This window comes from Sinocyclocheilus rhinocerous, unplaced genomic scaffold, assembly GCF_001515625.1.
Source record: "Sinocyclocheilus rhinocerous isolate Xijiao unplaced genomic scaffold, SAMN03320098_v1.1 scaffold2826, whole genome shotgun sequence".
Taxonomy (NCBI): domain Eukaryota; kingdom Metazoa; phylum Chordata; class Actinopteri; order Cypriniformes; family Cyprinidae; genus Sinocyclocheilus; species Sinocyclocheilus rhinocerous.
Window position 1 is genome coordinate 282,246 of NW_015652260.1, and position 16,377 is coordinate 298,622.

Genomic DNA, 16,377 nt, shown 5'->3' on the forward strand with positions numbered 1-16,377 from the left:
TTTGTATTACTTGTGTCTCTTTTCATTAATATTCATCAGTCATCATTTGTTTCAGCTGTTACTAACATCAGCAGCACCGATACAACAGTCAGACCAGAGACGAGCTCAGCTGGTAATGTAGTCTGATGTTTCCTCTGTTGAGTGTGTTTTGATTGTGACGTCAAATTAATTTGAAAATCTTGATCTCAGCTGTTGCTCTCCTGTGTGCATTAAAGAAAGTGCATGAGAGCAGCAGGACTCTCAAAAACTGTGATAAATAAAGACAAAACTCTGAGAAAAGAAAGTCTGAATTACAACATAAACGTACAGCCACAAGGAAAAAAGTCAGAGTTGTGAGATGTTAAATCAAAAGTGCAAGATATAAACTCAGAATTGCAAGAAGTAAAATCAGAACTGAGATGAAAAGTTGCCATAACCCCCCTTTTTTGTTTTGTTTGTTTATTCAATGGTGGAAACAGGGTTATAATCAGGCCTGGTGTCAAGAGGGGGGTGGAGCAGGACTCTCAAAAACTGTGATAAATAAAGACAAAACTCTGACGAAAGAAAGTCTGAATTACAACATAAACGTACAGCCACAAGGAAAAAAGTCAGAATTGTGAGATGTTAAATCAAAAGTTCAAGATACAAACTCAGAATTGCAAGAAGTAAAATCAGAACTGAGATGAAAAGTTGCCATAAACCCCCTTTTTTGTTTTGTTTGTTTATTCAATGGTGGAAACAGGGTTATAATCAGGCCTGGTGTCAAGGGGGGGCTTGGGGGGCTTAGCCCACCCTTGATGTTCTGAAGCCCCCCTGCAATGATCTGAAGGACCCACCCCTTCACCCTCAGAATATGATTTTAAACATGGAAAGCAATCTAAACCGAATGCAATTTCAACCGAGGGGCACCCGTCGGATCTCAGATTCAATTTGACCCCCTCCACCCCCCCAAAATGTGTCAATTTTAACCATTCGATGTGGACCATCACCGGTTAATTTAAAACATTCACTGCTAAATTCAAACGCGTTGTCTGATGCTATTCAGTGTTTTCAACCACATAACATTTATTTTAGGTTTCAGACATTTAAATGAATTGCTAGCAAAAAAGACATTTGTTAAATACACACTGGTGTTTGTGAGTTTGTTAAATAGACTGGTGTCTAATGAAAGCGGCAATAATAATCCTTTCAATTAAAATCTGACAGTGTGTTTTATTCAAATAGGTACACGTTGTGTAGGTAACGTCTCCAGGTTACGCATGTAACCCTAGTTCACTCTATTCTTCTCCTAGTTTAACGGTAACTTACTTTTATGTATTTTGTGTGAACCCCTCTTCCTTTAATAGTCCACTACACAGACACAACTTTTTTTTTTGCATTTTTAATGCCCGTGCACAAGATATATTAAGAGAAATTTGTTTATTAATTACTGTTCATCTAAACTTTCAGATGTTAGCAGCATTAACACCAGCTCTACAGCTGTCACAACAGAGACCATCTCAACTGGTAATATAACACACTGTGACTTATTTTCTGACCTGTAGCTGTTAATGCCAATGTCAGGAACAGTTGTGAGTGGTGCAGGTGTCGCGCATTATCACTTACTCCACCGGCCTCGCTCCGTTCCCACGGCTCTCGGCCCCGCCCCCAATTGTCATACTGTGATAAATAAAGACAAAACTCTGAGGGAATTAAAAAGTCTGAAATGCAAGATAATTAAAAAAAAAGACTGAATTACAACATAAACTTACAGACACAAGGAAAAAACTCAGAGAATTGAGACGTTAAATCAAAAGTTCAAGATATAAACTCAGAATTGCCAGAAGTAAAATCAGAACTGAGATGAAAAGTTGCCATAACCCCTTTTTTTGTTTGTTTGTTTGTTTATTCAATGGTGGAAACAGGGTTATAATCAGGCCCGGTGTCAAGAGGGGTGTGGGGGTGGGGGGTGGATCTGAAGGGCCTATCCCTCCACTCCAGGGAATATGATTTTAAACACGGAAAGCAATCTAAACCGAATGCATTTTTAACCGAGGGGCACCCACGCAGGGGTGAAGTTTAAGCAAACTAAGTGATTGAGAAAATCCAGCATACTCCACCAGAGAGAAGTCTGTCACTTCACATGGGGAAAAAAAAATCAGGATATGAGTTAAATATTCACAAACATCATAAATCATTTGATTTCAGTATTTCAATTATTTCTGAATCCATTTGATAAATCACAAATCTAAATCATGCATGAAATAAATGCTTCTCCTTTCACATGATCATATCTGTGTGCATGTCTATAAGTTGGTTAGTTATATCTCACCATTATTTACGGTACTGTGCCGGTAATTATATTTTCATGTGTTATTTGTATTACTTGTGTCTCTTTTCATTAACATTCATCAGTCATCATTTGTTTCAGCTGTTACTAACATCAGCAGCACCGATACAACAGTCGGACCAGAGACGAGCTCAGCTGGTAATGTAGTCTGATGTTTCCTCTGTTGATTGTGTTTTGACTGTGACGTCAAATTAAATAGAAAATTTTGATCTCAGCTGTTGCTCTACTGTGTGCATTAAAGAAAGTGCATGAGAGCAGCAGGACTCTCAAAAACTGTGACGAGCTCAGCTGGTAATGTAGTCTGATGTTTCCTCTGTTGAGTGTGTTTTGACTGAATGTTTGTGGATCTGCAGAATTGAACAGGTGTGTGAGAGTGTTTGTTTCTCTAAAAAGGGACGAGGAATAAAAGATCATGTGAAATATACAGTTGTAGACATTTTTTTTTTTTTTTGCATTTAGCATTTTGAGTGCCCGTGCACAAGATATATTAAGAGAAATTTGCTTATTAATTACTGTTCATCCAAACTTTCAGATATTAGCAGCATTAACACCAAATCTACAGCCATCACAACAGAGACCATCTCAAGAGGTAATATAATATGTCTAATATAATATAAGTATGAATATTTACTGAGTCTTTGCAGTGGTGTAAATTACACCTGTACTTGCAATTTCTAATGCTTTTGCACTAATTAAACAAATAATGTCACTACCAAAACATCTCCCAGTCTTACTTCCACAGGTCAGTTTGTTACTGTGGCTTGCAAAAAATTGTTAATATGTTATCACTGATAATATTACACGTCGTTTCTTGACAGTAATTTCCACAACATCTGTCAGTCCCACTACTACAGGTAAGCATGTTTCTGAACTGAATGTGGCTTTCAAACGAAGCTTCTCCATAACTTGTGTCTTCATGAGGAACATCATTTAGCATATGGGTCTGATTTAATATCTGTTTTTGTGTCAGTTTCTTTACAACCAGTCACTTCCACAACATCTACCAGTTCTACTTCTACAGGTGATGGAGATGATGCACTGTACTGTAATATTGAAATGCAACCCTCCATTATTAGTGCCTCCTCAAAGAACACAGTACTTCATCTAAATCTGAACTGTCATCTTATTCCATCTTGTAAATATTACTGATATTTTACCTACAGACGCTTCCACAACATCTACAAGTTCTACTACATTGGAGGATGATGCTGCACTGCACTGTAATATTGAAGCATAGCTGACCATAATTATTATTGTCCTCTTGAATAATACAGTAATTCAACATCTGATTCTGATTTAACATCTGTTTTCATTTGTTATTTTTTCAGCCTCTTCACAGCCGGTCACATACACAACATCTACCAGTTCTACTTCTACAGGTGAGGATGATGCAAAACTTAATGTGGCCTTCTAAAGGAACTCCCTCATGGTGATTTTCTGTGCTTCATGAAGAACACAGTACTTCATCTAAATCTGAATTGTCATCTTATTCCGTCTTGTAAATATTACAGGTCATTTACTTACAGTCACTTCCACAACATCTACCAGTCCCACAACTGCAGGTGAGCATGATGCTAGATTGAACTTGGCTTTTCATAAGACACCCACCATAATAATCTTCTTCATGAAGAACTCATTATTTCATCCTCATCCAGTCTGATTTAACATCTGTTTCCATCTGTTATTGTTTCAGTTCCTCTACATCTGGTCACTTCCACAACATCTACAGGTGAGGATGATTCTGGACTGAATGTAACCTTGTAAAAGAAACCCTTCTTAATGTTTTTTTTTTTTTTATAAATAACAGAAATTCAGTATTTTAGTCTGATTTAAAATTTTTTCCATCTGTTATCTTTTCAGTTTCTTTACAGCCGGTCACTTCCACATCATCTACTAGTTCAACATCTACAGGTGAGGATGATTCTGGACTGAATGCAACCATTTAAAAGAAACCCCTCTTAAAGTTTATTTTTTATTTTTATGAATAACACAGTAATTCAGCATTTGAGTCTGATTTAACATCTGTTTCCCTCTGTTATCATTTCAGTTTCTTTACAGCCGGTCACTTCCACATCATCTACTAGTTCAACATCTACAGGTGAGGATGATGCTGGACTGCACTGTAATATTGAAGTACAACTGTCCATAATTAATATTGTCTTCATGAAGAGGATAGTAATTGAGCATCTGATTCTGATTTAACATCTGTTTGCATTTGTTTTTGTTTCAGCCTCTTTACAGCTGGTCACTTCCACAACATCTACCAGTTCAACATCTACAGGTGAGGATGATTCTGGACTGAATGTAACCTTTTTAAAGAAACCCCTCAATTTTTTTTTTCAAGAAGAACACAGTACTTCATCTAAATCTATATTGTCAACTTGTTCCATCTTGTAAATATTACAGATCATTTGCCTACAGTCACTTCCACAACATCTACCAGTCCCACAACTGCAGGTGAGCATGATGCTAGATTGAACTTGGGCTTTCATAAGACACCCATCATAATAATCTTCTTTATGAATAACTCAATATTTCATCCTCATCCAGTCTGATTTAACATCTGTTTCCATCTGTTATTGTTTCAGTTCCTCTACATCTGGTCACTTCCCCAACATCTACAGGTGAGGATGATTCTCGACTGAATGTAACCTTTTAAAAGAAACCCCTCATAATGTTGTTTTTTTTCTCATGAAGAACAGAGTAATTCAGCATCTGATTCTGATTTAACATCTGTTTCCATTTGTTTTTGTTTCAGTCTCTTTACAGCCGGTCACTTCCACATCATCTACTAGTTCAACATCTACAGGTGAGGATGATTCTGGACTGAATGTAACCTTGTAAAAGAAACCCTTCTTAATGTTTTTTTTTTTTCATAAATAACAGAAATTCAGTATTTGAGTCTGATTTAACATCTTTTCCATCTGTTATCTTTTCAGTTTCTTTACAGCCGGTCACTTCCACATCATCTACTAGTTCAACATCTACAGGTGAGGATGATTCTGGACTGAATGTAACCTTTTTAAAGAAACCTCTCAATTTTAATTTTAATAACACAGTAATTCAGCATCTAATTCTGATTTATCATCTGTTTTCATTATTTTTTCAGCCTCTTTACAGCCGGTCATTTCCACAACATCTACTAGTTCAACATCTACAGGTGAGGATGATTCTGGACTGAATGTAACCTTTTTAAAGAAACCCTTCAATTTTAATTTGAATAACACCGTAATTCAGCATCTAATTCTGATTTATCATCTGTTTTCATTTGTTTTTGTTTCAGTCTCTTTACAGCCGGTCACTTCCACAACATCTACCAGTTCTACTTCCACAGGTGAGGATGATGCTGGACTGCACTGTAATATTGAAGTACAACTGTTCATAATTAATATTGTCTTCATGAAGAGTACAGTAATTGATCATCTGATTCTGATTTAACATCTGTTTGCATTTGTTTTTGTTTCAGTCTCTTTACAGCCGGTCACTTCCACAACATCTACTAATTCAACATCTACAGGTGAGGATGATTCTAGACTGAATATAACCTTTTAAAAGAAACCCCTCTTAATGTTTTTTTATTTTATTTTATGAATAATACAGTAATTCAGCATTTGAGTCCGATTTAACATCTGTTTCCCTCTGTTATCATTTCAGTTTCTTTACAGCCGGTCACTTCCACAATTTCTACTAGTTCAACATCTACAGGTGAGGATGATGCTGGACTGCACTGTAATATAAGTACAACTGTCCATAATTAATATTGTCTTCATGAAGAGCATAGTAATTGAGCATCTGATTCTGATTTAACATCTGTTTGCATTTGTTTTTGTTTCAGTCTCTTTACAGCCGGTCACTTCCACAACATCTACCAGTTCAACATCTACAGGTGAGAATGATTCTGGACTGAATGTAACCTTTTTTAAAGAAACCCCTAAATTTTTTTTTCATGAATAACACAGTAATTCAGAATCTGATTCTTATTTATCATCTGTTCTCGTTATTTTTGCAGCCTCTTTACAGCCGGTCACTTCCACAACATCTACCAGTTCTACTTCCACAGGTGAGGATGATGCTGGACTGCACTGTAATATTGAAGAACACAGTAATTGAGCATCTGATTCTGATTCAACATCTGTTTCCATCTGTTATTGTTTCAGTTCCCCTACATCTGGTCACTTCCACAACATCTACAGGTGAGGATGATTCTTGACTGAATGTATCCTTTAAAAAGAAACCCCTCATAATGATTTTTTTTCCATGAAGTATACAGTAATTCAGCACCAGATTCTGATTTATCATCTGTTTTCATTTGTTATTTTTTCAGCCTCTTTACAGTCGGTCAGATCCACAACATCTGCCAGTTCTACTTCTACAGGTGAGGATGATGCAAAACTTAATGTGGCCTTTTAAAGGAACTCCCTCATGGTGATTTTCTGTGCTTCATGAAGAACACAGTACTTCATCTAAATCTAATTTGTCATCTTATTCCATCTTGTAAATATTACAGGTCATTTACTTACAGTCACTTCCACAACATCTACCAGTCCCACTACTGCAGGTGAGCATGATGCTAGACTGAACTTGGGCTTTCATAAGAAACGCATCATAATAATATTTTTTCATGAAGAAATCATTATTTAATCCTCATCCAGTCTGATTTATCATCTGTTTCCATCTGTTATTGTTTCAGTTCCTCTTCATCTGGTCACTTCCACAACATCTACAGGTGAGGATGATTCTTGACTGAATGTATCCTTTAAAAAAAAAACCCTCATAATGATTTTTTTTCATAAATAACACGGTAATTGAGCATCTGATTCTGATTTAACATCTGTTTCTATCTGTTATCGTTTCAGTTTCTTTACAGCCAGTCACTTCCACAACATCTACTAGTTCTACTTCGACAGGTGAGGATTATGCAAAAATTAACGTGGCCTTCTAAAGGAACTCCCTCCTGGTGATTTTCTGTGCTTCATGAAGAACACAGTACTTCATCTAAATCTAATTTGTCATCTTATTCCATCTTCTAAATATTACAGGTCATTTACCTACAGCCATTTCCACAATATCTACCAGTCCCACTACTGCAGGTGAGCATGATGCTAGACTGAACATGGCATTTCAAAAGAAATCCCTCATAATAATCTTTTTCATGAAGAACGTCTCGGGTTACGCATGTAACCATGGTTCCCCGAGAGGGAAGAGACGCTGCATCCACTAGCAGACAAAATGGGGAATGCTGCCAGCATGACCAGTGTCTGAAGCACGTGTAAAACAACGCCAATCCTATTGGTCCACGTGGCCCGTGACGTCAAAGGCAGATGCCCGGAAGCATAAAAGGGCACCTGCTGAATACGTCACCAACTTAGTTGTCTGAAAGAGACGTAAACAGGCAGGCCGAAGGCATGGCGAGGGGACGCAGCGTCTCGTTCCCTCTCGGGGAACCATGGTTTCATGCGTAACCCCAGATGTTCCCCTTCTAGGGAACTCCACGCTGCGTCCTCTAGCGGACACAATGTGGAACGAAATGCCAACTATGCCATGCCAAGGCTCGTGCCTGTCCACCTGGTGAGAGACCAAGGAAGTGACAGACATACACCAAGCCTTTCTTCAGAAATGGTCCAAGCCACTGACGCCTCGGGCCGCTCGCATAACCTGGCAGAATGGGGAACCCGATTCAGATAAAAGGGAACATCCCACCCAAGTTGAGAACACAGCTATCCTCAGATAGCTATGCTATGTGAGCAATACTAGCCTGGATACACAAGACCACTGAAGAGGCTAAACCATAAAGCCTCTTGGGGAGCTCAAAGAGATCACTACTTAAAGGGTTAGTTCACCCAAAAATTACAATTAGGCTGCGTTTTACTCACCCCCGAGGCATCCTAGGTGTATATGACTTTCTTCTTTCAGACGAATCCAGTCGGAGTTATATTAAAAATGGTCTTTGATCTTTCAAGCTCTATCATTGCAGTCAGCGGGTGTTGCATTGCTTCAGTCCAAAAGAATTTAAATAAAAAGCACCCATCCATAAAAAAAAGTGTTTCACACGGCTCCGGGGGGTAAACAAAGGCCTCCTGTAGCGAACTGATGCGTTTTTGTAAGAAAAATATCCATATTCAAAACATAATAATCAACAGTTGAACACAGAAGCAGTTCCGGGAGCATGACGTATGAGGTCAATTTGTAATATAACTCTGACTGGATTTGTCTGAAAGAAGAAAGTCATATACACCTAGGATGCCTCGGGGGTGAGTAAAACGCAGCCTAATTTTAACCCTTTAATTAAGGAAAGTAGCTGTTGAGCTAAAACACAGCTTTCCTCAGATAGCTATATCCTAAGGGTCTTATGAAGGTTCGTAGCTAGCCCAAATAGCCAAGTAAGGCCTTCCTGCAAAGCTGCCCAGACCAAAGAAAGTGGGCTATCTACTTACAACCCTAGCAGGGGAGATAGCACTGTCTAGGCAAGGGCTCAAGGAGACCACTACTTAAAAACCCTAAGAAGGGGAGCAGTCACTGAGCTAGCACATAGCTATCCTCAGATAGCTATGTACCTAGGAAGGGGCTACCAAAAGAGGGACCGACTGAAACTACCCACATCACAGAGAGTGGGCTGTCTACTTACAACCCAAGGAGGGGAGACAGCACTGTCTAGGTAAGGGCTCAAGGAGACCGCTACTTAAAACCCTAAGCAGGGGAGTAATCACTGAGCTAGCACATAGCTATCCTCAGATAGCTAGGCTCTAGGAAAGGGGAACAGCTAGCACATAGCTCTCAGATAGCTATGTTTCCAGGAGAGGGCTCACTGGAACTTGCCAGTTAAAACACAGCTAGCCTCAGATAGCTGTATTAAGTAAGCCCATCCTGTCATAACAATGGCTGGAATATAACCACCCTCAGATGGCTATACTAAGGAGGTCCCCAATCAGTGTCAGTCCCACAGTAGGCTAGCGAAGCACTGTGTTTTCGATCAGGAGCTCACAAGAGGGAGATCCGGACCATCAGTAAATGATTTGCTAAAGAGTGAACACATAAACATCATTAGTCCAAGATCAAAGCCTGATGTAAGCAGTGGCCATAACACTAGAGGGCTGGACACATCTATCTTCGAAAAGCAGTTCCCTCAGATAAGGCTGAAGTTTGCCCAGACCACGAAGTGGGCCATCTACTTAATACCCAGAAGGGGAGACAGCACAGTCTAGGCAAGGGGCTCAAGAAGACCACTACTTAAAAACCCTAAAAGGGGAGCAATCTCTGAGCTGGAACACAGCTATCCTCGAATAGCAGATTCCTAAAGAAGACTTCAGCGCTTACTTGAGAGAGCTTGTGCCAAGGGGGAACCCAACCTAGTTATAGAAGCCAGGGTAGAACATAGCTGCCCTCAGACCGCTATATTCCAGAGCAAAGCAAGCTTGAGCTGGAGCATAACCATCCACAGACAGCTACACTCTGAGCAGAGGCTGTTCACTTAAAGCCCTGAAGAGGGGCAAGCATTCTACTCAGCCCAAACTTACTAAGCGGGATTCAGAGGGACCACCCACTTAAAAATACCCAGAAGCCTGGGGAGGCAGCCCACTCCTAAACCCATCCGGCCCAACACAGGAAGGAACATTCCCCATAACCACTCTATGTGCTGAAACACCCTGGGAGAGAAAGCTTGCAAGCATCTCTCAACAGAGTATTTAAATATATCCACACCCAGCGAGACTCTCCACACACAATATAATGCATATTAGAGAGGCACGGCCGAGCTGAATATAGCTCCGCCCGTGATCTCACAAGATCAGGGCTGAAACGACTCTGTGCTCACACTTCATCGTCATAACAACCCAAATGCTGTATGCGGCATCTGACAACCCGTTAAGAGAGGGTGTGCGGATCCCGCAGATCAAAGCAATAATCGCGAGCTGAGGTCAACTGTGCCGTGGTAATGGCACGCTTTGCCCCGCATCCCTCAGGAATAGGAACAAACGCGAACGGAGCCTAGACATCGTGACTCATCACAATGAGTGTGTAACACAGAACGCAAATGCTCTTCTCCGAGACAAACGCAAAGGCGGAATATGCCCTCCAGTGTTAGAATCCAAACACGGAGGTTCACACTCCCTAAAGCGCTGCTCGACTCAATATAGCGCTACATGTGGGATCGAAAACTCCTAAAAAGAGTATCTGAAACCCACGAACAGACGCTTGTTACTCATCTCTCGAGAAGAGGGACAAGTGCAAACGGAGCTTTCTCATTGGAAACACTCACAATGTGCACATTCAGAGCACCGAATGCACAAGCCCCTGACCAAGACACATGACGCATATAGATATTGTGTGTCTTCAAGTGTTCTCGGGCACGGAGGCACACACTTTCTACAACGCTCACCTGCCTTGGTCTCTCACATGCACTTCAAACAGAACCGGGACCGGAACCAGAACCATTGTCCTGAAGACAACAAAAGTTGGTGACGTATTCAGCAGGTGCCCTTTTATGCTTCCGGGCATCCACCAATGACGTCACGGGTCACGTGGACCAATAGGATTGGCGTTGTTTCACACGTGCTTTAGACACCGGTAATGCTGGCAGCATTCCCCATTGTGTCCGCTAAAGGACGCAGCGTAGAGTTCCCTAGAAAGGGAACTCATTAGTTCATCCTTTGAGTCTCATTTGACATCTGTTTCCATCTGTTATTGGTTCAGTTCCTCTACAGCCGGTCACTTCCACAACATCTACCAGTCTCGCTACTACGGGTAAGCATGATGTTAGACTGAATGTAACCTTTTAAAAGAAACCACTCATAATGTTTTTTTTTGTTGTTGTTTGTTTATTTGTTTGTTTTATTTTTTACTACAGGTGAGGATGATGCTGGACTGCACTGTAATATTAAAGCAGAGCTGTCCATAGTTATTATTGTCTTAATGAAGAACACAGTGATTCAACATCTGATTCTGATTGAACATGATTCCATTTGTTTTTGTTTTAGTCTCTTTACAGCCGGTCACTTCCACATCTACACTTTCAACATCTACAGGTGAGGATAGTGTTTCACAGGACTGTAATATTGAAACACAACCCTCCATAATTATTAGTGCCTTCATGAATCTGAATTGGCACCATATTCCATCTTGTAAATATCGTTGGTCATTTACCTACAGTCATTTACTTCTACAGGTGAGTGGACTGGATGTGGCCTTTCTAACGAAACCCCTCATAATGATCTTCTTCATGAAGAACACTTAACTTCATCATCTGAGTTTGATTTAACATCTGTTTCCACCTGTTACTGTTCCAGTTCCTCTACAACCAGTCACTTCTACAACATCTACATCTGCGGGTAGGATGATGCCGGACTTCCTTTTATCCCTTTCTGTTTTGTTGACAATTTCTTGTTAATGTTGCAGTTTATTTAGAAACAGTCACTGATACATACACATGTTCAGTTTTATTTCCAGGTTATTTAATAAACTAGTCATAAGCATATTTCCTGTACATTTTGTTTGTTATTAAATAAACTTGTACTGCGTGTCAAGTCCTTGGTCATACACACACATGTGCATAATGTCAACAGCTCACTAGTTATAATCCTCGGTAATCCACTGCAAACTTCGACAGGTGGTTGAACAGGCTCATGGGTTTCTATTTAAATCGAGCGCGCTGCTTCAGCTGTGCATCTTACATCATCAACCCGGAACTAAAGTTCGATTCAGTTTGATTTGTGAACGGCTCAACTGGTTACTTCCTGAGTACTGACTCAAAAGAATGATTCATTCAATAATCAGACATCACTATTGTGTGCCCTGGCCTTCTTATGCCCTTTCTTACCTTCTTGTGCCTTGTCTACTGCCCTGTTAATAAACCTTACCTCCACTTATCCTGTGTTTGGGTCTTCTCTCTCACTCAGAACCCTGACACATTAATTCAGCCATCGACAGCCATTGTTACAGATCTCATGACCACAAATTCAACAGTTTTGAAATGAACTTATATTTATTTCATGTGGAGTTTTCTCATTCTAGATTCACAACGTCTGAATACCACAATGTTGGAAGATTGCAAGGTAAGTTGAGATGAGTTTCTGATATTGTGATTAGGGGGCCGGACTCATACCAACAACACAATAATGCAGAGTACACCGTTTTGTGTACCAAAAATTAACCAAAGAAAGAAAGAAATCCTAAACAAAATACCTTTTACTTATAAAGCTTATTTGTGATTTCAGACCACAGGAAAATGTGAAAATCTTCTTGGCCAGATAGAGAACTTGACAGCTCAAGTGCTTCCTTTGACCGTAAGAGAAAAGGACAAAAACCATCATTATTTGTCATGTGTATATAGCTGATACTGTAGCGATGCTTTCATTCTTTTGTTCCAATTTTACAAATAATCCTATTTTTATGATCACTAACAATAGGATGTGACAAAAATTTTGGATGTGGTCCTCAATGCTTCAGAGAAGGTTTTAGACTCATCGTCAACTGACCCAGATAAACTGGTGTTACATGGAAACCGTCTGTTAAAAGCCAGCGAGAAACTCGTGTCCATGCTGGTGATACCGACAAACACAAGTGACTATGTCAATTTTACTCTTGACACTGTGGGTAAGTAAAAACCAAACTATGAATAGACTGTGAAGTCACTGACTTAATGTGCTCAAGTCTAGAAAACCTAGATTAGATTAAAATAACTTTTGACTTTTTTTACATGACCTTATTTTTAATATGGTTTCATTCACATGACTGTCTTTTTTAATCAGAGGTTGAAGTCTTCATGGTTGGACCACAGGTCACCTTAGATAAAATCCCTCGACTCGACACGACAAATTCTTCTGTGGACATCGATCTCATTGGGATCGCCAAGAACAACAATGAAACAAGTACATTAAATGCCTTGATGTGATTTTATCAAAAAAATTTGAAGAAAGAAACAAAATACCACTAAATCGCATTTACTTAGGATCTTATTATTAGTAGTACTGTATTGTTGTTTTGTTGAATGGACATTTATTTATGAGTTTCTGTCTCACAGGATCAGCTGCTGTGGCTTTCATGAGCTACAACACGATGGAGAATCTACTAAAGCCAGACTTCTTCAACACATCAAAAGACACGGTTAAAACCATGATGTCTACTGTGATCTCAGCTACTCTTCCCAAAACCACCAACACTAAACTCACCAAACCAGTCAACTTCACCCTCAAACACATCAGAGTGAGAGACTCAAATGTGCTTTTGTTTTATCAGAGCACTGATGAACATCTGAAAACATCTAATATTCAGTGTTCTGATATTTTCTTCTTGTTTTTGCAGGAGTTTGATCCCAGCGGTTCTCTGTTCTGTGTGTACTGGAATATCAGCGAGTGGATTGTAGATGGTTGTTCTGTTTTAAAGACCAACAGCAGCTGCACTGTGTGTTCCTGTGATCATCTGTCGACATTCGCTCTCATCATGCAAACCAGCCGTCAGTCAGAGGTACCGAATATTTCTAGTGAACACTGAAGAACAGCACAGATTTGGCACTCATGTTCTCTCATGTTTTCTCAGAGCGACTCACTGATGGAGCTGTTGAATTTGGTGTGTGTGATCGTGGGGCTGGTGTTCTTCAGTTTGGCCCTGTTGACCTTTGCCCTTTGTCAGTGGAGTCCTGGAGTGAATAATGTGGCTCGAATCAACATCTGCATCAGTCTTCTGTTGGCTCACCTTCTGTTTCTGCTCACACAGCAGTTCCTGAGCCTCATACGGCGTCAGCAGGTGAGAATGATGAAGGAGCCCTACAGCTCAGCACAGCCTCACTGAGAATCATCATAACCGTCTCTCATGGTCTCCAGGTGTTGTGTGCCGTGATCTCAGGCCTTCTGCACTTCCTCTTTCTCTCCGGCTTTGTGTGGATGTTCATTGAAGCTGTGCTGCTCTTCATCTGTGTGAAGAACCTATCACAGCTCAGCTCCATTAATAGGGCGGTGCTTAGCAGAGAATTCCTGTGTGTGATTGGATATGTGGTTGCTCTGGTTGTGGTGGCCGTGTCTGTTGTGATGGATCCTAATGGCTACGGAAGTGAAATGTGAGTTCAGTTGGAGTCATTCATTGCTCAACATCTTCATCCATGTTTGTTTACTGATTACATTACTTTATCTTCCTCCAAACAGGTGCTGGATAAAAATAGATAAAGGCTTCATCTCAAGTTTTCTGGGACCTGTTTGCATGATACTAACAGTAAACACATTTATTTTTTCTTGTATTAAAAGGAAAACAATGGAATTGATTACTGTTTTTTTTTTTTTTTACTTTGCAGTCAAACACGATTCTTTTCATCAAGATCGTCATCACTCTGAACTCAACTCTCAAAAATCTGAACTCTGACGTTTCACAGATAAAACAAACCAAGTAACAAACATTATGACTCACATGATTTAATCAGTCTATAAAAAAGAACATGTAGTCAATAAAGGCACATTAACACTTTATTTCTCTGTTTCTCTGCAGGATCATGGTGTTTAAAACACTGGCTCAGTTTGTGGTTCTTGGTTGCTCCTGGATTCTGGGTTTCTTCACTAATGGCAGTAAGGTGCTGGAGATCCTCTTCCTGATCGTGAACTCCCAGCAGGGAACCTTCATCTTCCTGATCTACTGTGTCTTCAATAATGAGGTCAGACTTTTGTCTGTCCTACTCTATAAATACACCAATAAAGCTCCGGAGACAGTATAAGAAAAAAAAAAGCATCAGTGTTTACGTCTGAATATGCACACCTCTTTAAACACCTTTTCATACCTGTTTATCATTAACAAACATTCTGGTTCATTAGTTTCAGAGGTTAAATGAAGTCTCTCAGCTCCTCTCATCTCATTCTTGTCCAGGTCAGGCAGCAGTACAGGAAGTTCTTCAGATGTCTTTGCAGTGGACAAAAACAACACTGAGGACCACAGAATCATGTTAAGGAAAAAAAAAGTACTGCTGAAGTGCCATTATTATTTCAGGTTGTTATACGTACAGTAAAATACACAACAGAATCAATGTTTTTCAATATTAGCCTCACCTCTTTTTTGTTTTTTAGAAAAAACATGTTACCAGTGTCCCAATATTACAGCTGTACTAATGTACTATTGATGTTTTTTTGATGTAGCTCTCTTTACTCAAGGTTTTCCTTTGTAGAGGGCACAAATTCTGTGTTCACAGACTCCTTTACATTGTGTGGGATCATCATTAAAGAACATTTTAGATACGAGTTATGTATTATCTCAAAAAATAAAATTGTTAAACTTGCATAATTACAATTATTTATATATTTATTTATTGTCAAGATTATAAAGCTTCCACTTGATTGTTTGTGCTGTAAGGACCCATAGACCGTAGTTAGGATAGACATTTACATTTTCATATAGTAGACGCTTTTATCCAAAGTGACTTGAATGAGGAGGACAATAGAAGCAATTAAACCAACAAAAGGACAACAATATCTAAGTGCTGTGGCAAGTCTGAGTTATCTAACACAGTATGTGTAGCAAATTTATATATATAACCGTTCTTTCTGGTCCTGGAATCTGAATGGCTGATAAGAGTGCAATATTAGAGTGATAACAGAACTCCCCCAGCCATTTCACCGTTTGTATCAGGGGCACTAAACGCGAATTGTCTTAAACAGCGTTGGTATTAAAAATATATATGATAGCTACATACAAAAACACATACAATGATGTGTGTCATAAACCACGCTAGAATTGCATGCTGTTTTTTGATGCCGTTTACTGAACACTTCTGCATACATAATAACCAATAAGAAAGCTTGTTACAAAACCCATGTACTATTTATCACATCTTCCCCCCTTTTTGGGCAAAGTATGTCAATTTTTTACCAAACAAAATTAGATCAAAAGTTAAATTACACTGCTGCCAACTTCACAAATGTGACCGGGGATTTAAATTTACCACCAGGAACACATTGAGGGGTTATATTTACTTTAAGTTTATTCAGTTATTGATATAAGGAAAACGTTTTACTATGAAAAAGGGTCTTCTCAGGTTCACAAAATGAACAGGAAAAGATGAAGTAGCAAAACAAAATTTAGATAAACAAAATGAGAGCTTT

The 16,377-nt window shown here is 39.5% G+C and overlaps 1 protein-coding gene across 1 annotated transcript in view; it reads left to right on the top strand.

The window, feature by feature from the left end:
• The window catches only part of LOC107714110 (uncharacterized), a 22,036-nt gene extending 6,661 nt beyond the window's left edge, over window positions 1-15,375 (top strand). Inside the window, exons 3-38 of the mRNA XM_016519848.1 lie at window positions 2,550-2,599; window positions 3,279-3,329; window positions 3,637-3,687; window positions 3,820-3,870; window positions 4,002-4,037; window positions 4,539-4,589; window positions 4,715-4,765; window positions 4,897-4,910; window positions 5,067-5,117; window positions 5,248-5,298; window positions 5,418-5,468; window positions 5,592-5,666; window positions 5,775-5,825; window positions 5,963-6,037; window positions 6,155-6,194; window positions 6,318-6,368; window positions 6,466-6,501; window positions 6,633-6,683; window positions 6,816-6,866; window positions 6,999-7,034; window positions 7,348-7,398; window positions 7,792-7,857; window positions 10,997-11,047; window positions 11,281-11,328; window positions 12,314-12,354; window positions 12,524-12,585; window positions 12,709-12,895; window positions 13,051-13,170; window positions 13,323-13,504; window positions 13,604-13,765; window positions 13,838-14,044; window positions 14,122-14,354; window positions 14,440-14,506; window positions 14,586-14,677; window positions 14,777-14,939; window positions 15,149-15,375. Coding sequence (XP_016375334.1) covers window positions 2,550-2,599; window positions 3,279-3,329; window positions 3,637-3,687; window positions 3,820-3,870; window positions 4,002-4,037; window positions 4,539-4,589; window positions 4,715-4,765; window positions 4,897-4,910; window positions 5,067-5,117; window positions 5,248-5,298; window positions 5,418-5,468; window positions 5,592-5,666; window positions 5,775-5,825; window positions 5,963-6,037; window positions 6,155-6,194; window positions 6,318-6,368; window positions 6,466-6,501; window positions 6,633-6,683; window positions 6,816-6,866; window positions 6,999-7,034; window positions 7,348-7,398; window positions 7,792-7,857; window positions 10,997-11,047; window positions 11,281-11,328; window positions 12,314-12,354; window positions 12,524-12,585; window positions 12,709-12,895; window positions 13,051-13,170; window positions 13,323-13,504; window positions 13,604-13,765; window positions 13,838-14,044; window positions 14,122-14,354; window positions 14,440-14,506; window positions 14,586-14,677; window positions 14,777-14,939; window positions 15,149-15,208 — 2,766 coding nt within the window. The 3' untranslated portion in view covers window positions 15,209-15,375. The remainder of the gene's footprint in view (window positions 1-2,549; window positions 2,600-3,278; window positions 3,330-3,636; window positions 3,688-3,819; window positions 3,871-4,001; window positions 4,038-4,538; window positions 4,590-4,714; window positions 4,766-4,896; window positions 4,911-5,066; window positions 5,118-5,247; window positions 5,299-5,417; window positions 5,469-5,591; window positions 5,667-5,774; window positions 5,826-5,962; window positions 6,038-6,154; window positions 6,195-6,317; window positions 6,369-6,465; window positions 6,502-6,632; window positions 6,684-6,815; window positions 6,867-6,998; window positions 7,035-7,347; window positions 7,399-7,791; window positions 7,858-10,996; window positions 11,048-11,280; window positions 11,329-12,313; window positions 12,355-12,523; window positions 12,586-12,708; window positions 12,896-13,050; window positions 13,171-13,322; window positions 13,505-13,603; window positions 13,766-13,837; window positions 14,045-14,121; window positions 14,355-14,439; window positions 14,507-14,585; window positions 14,678-14,776; window positions 14,940-15,148) is intronic.
• The last annotated feature ends 1,002 nt before the right edge of the window (window positions 15,376-16,377 follow it).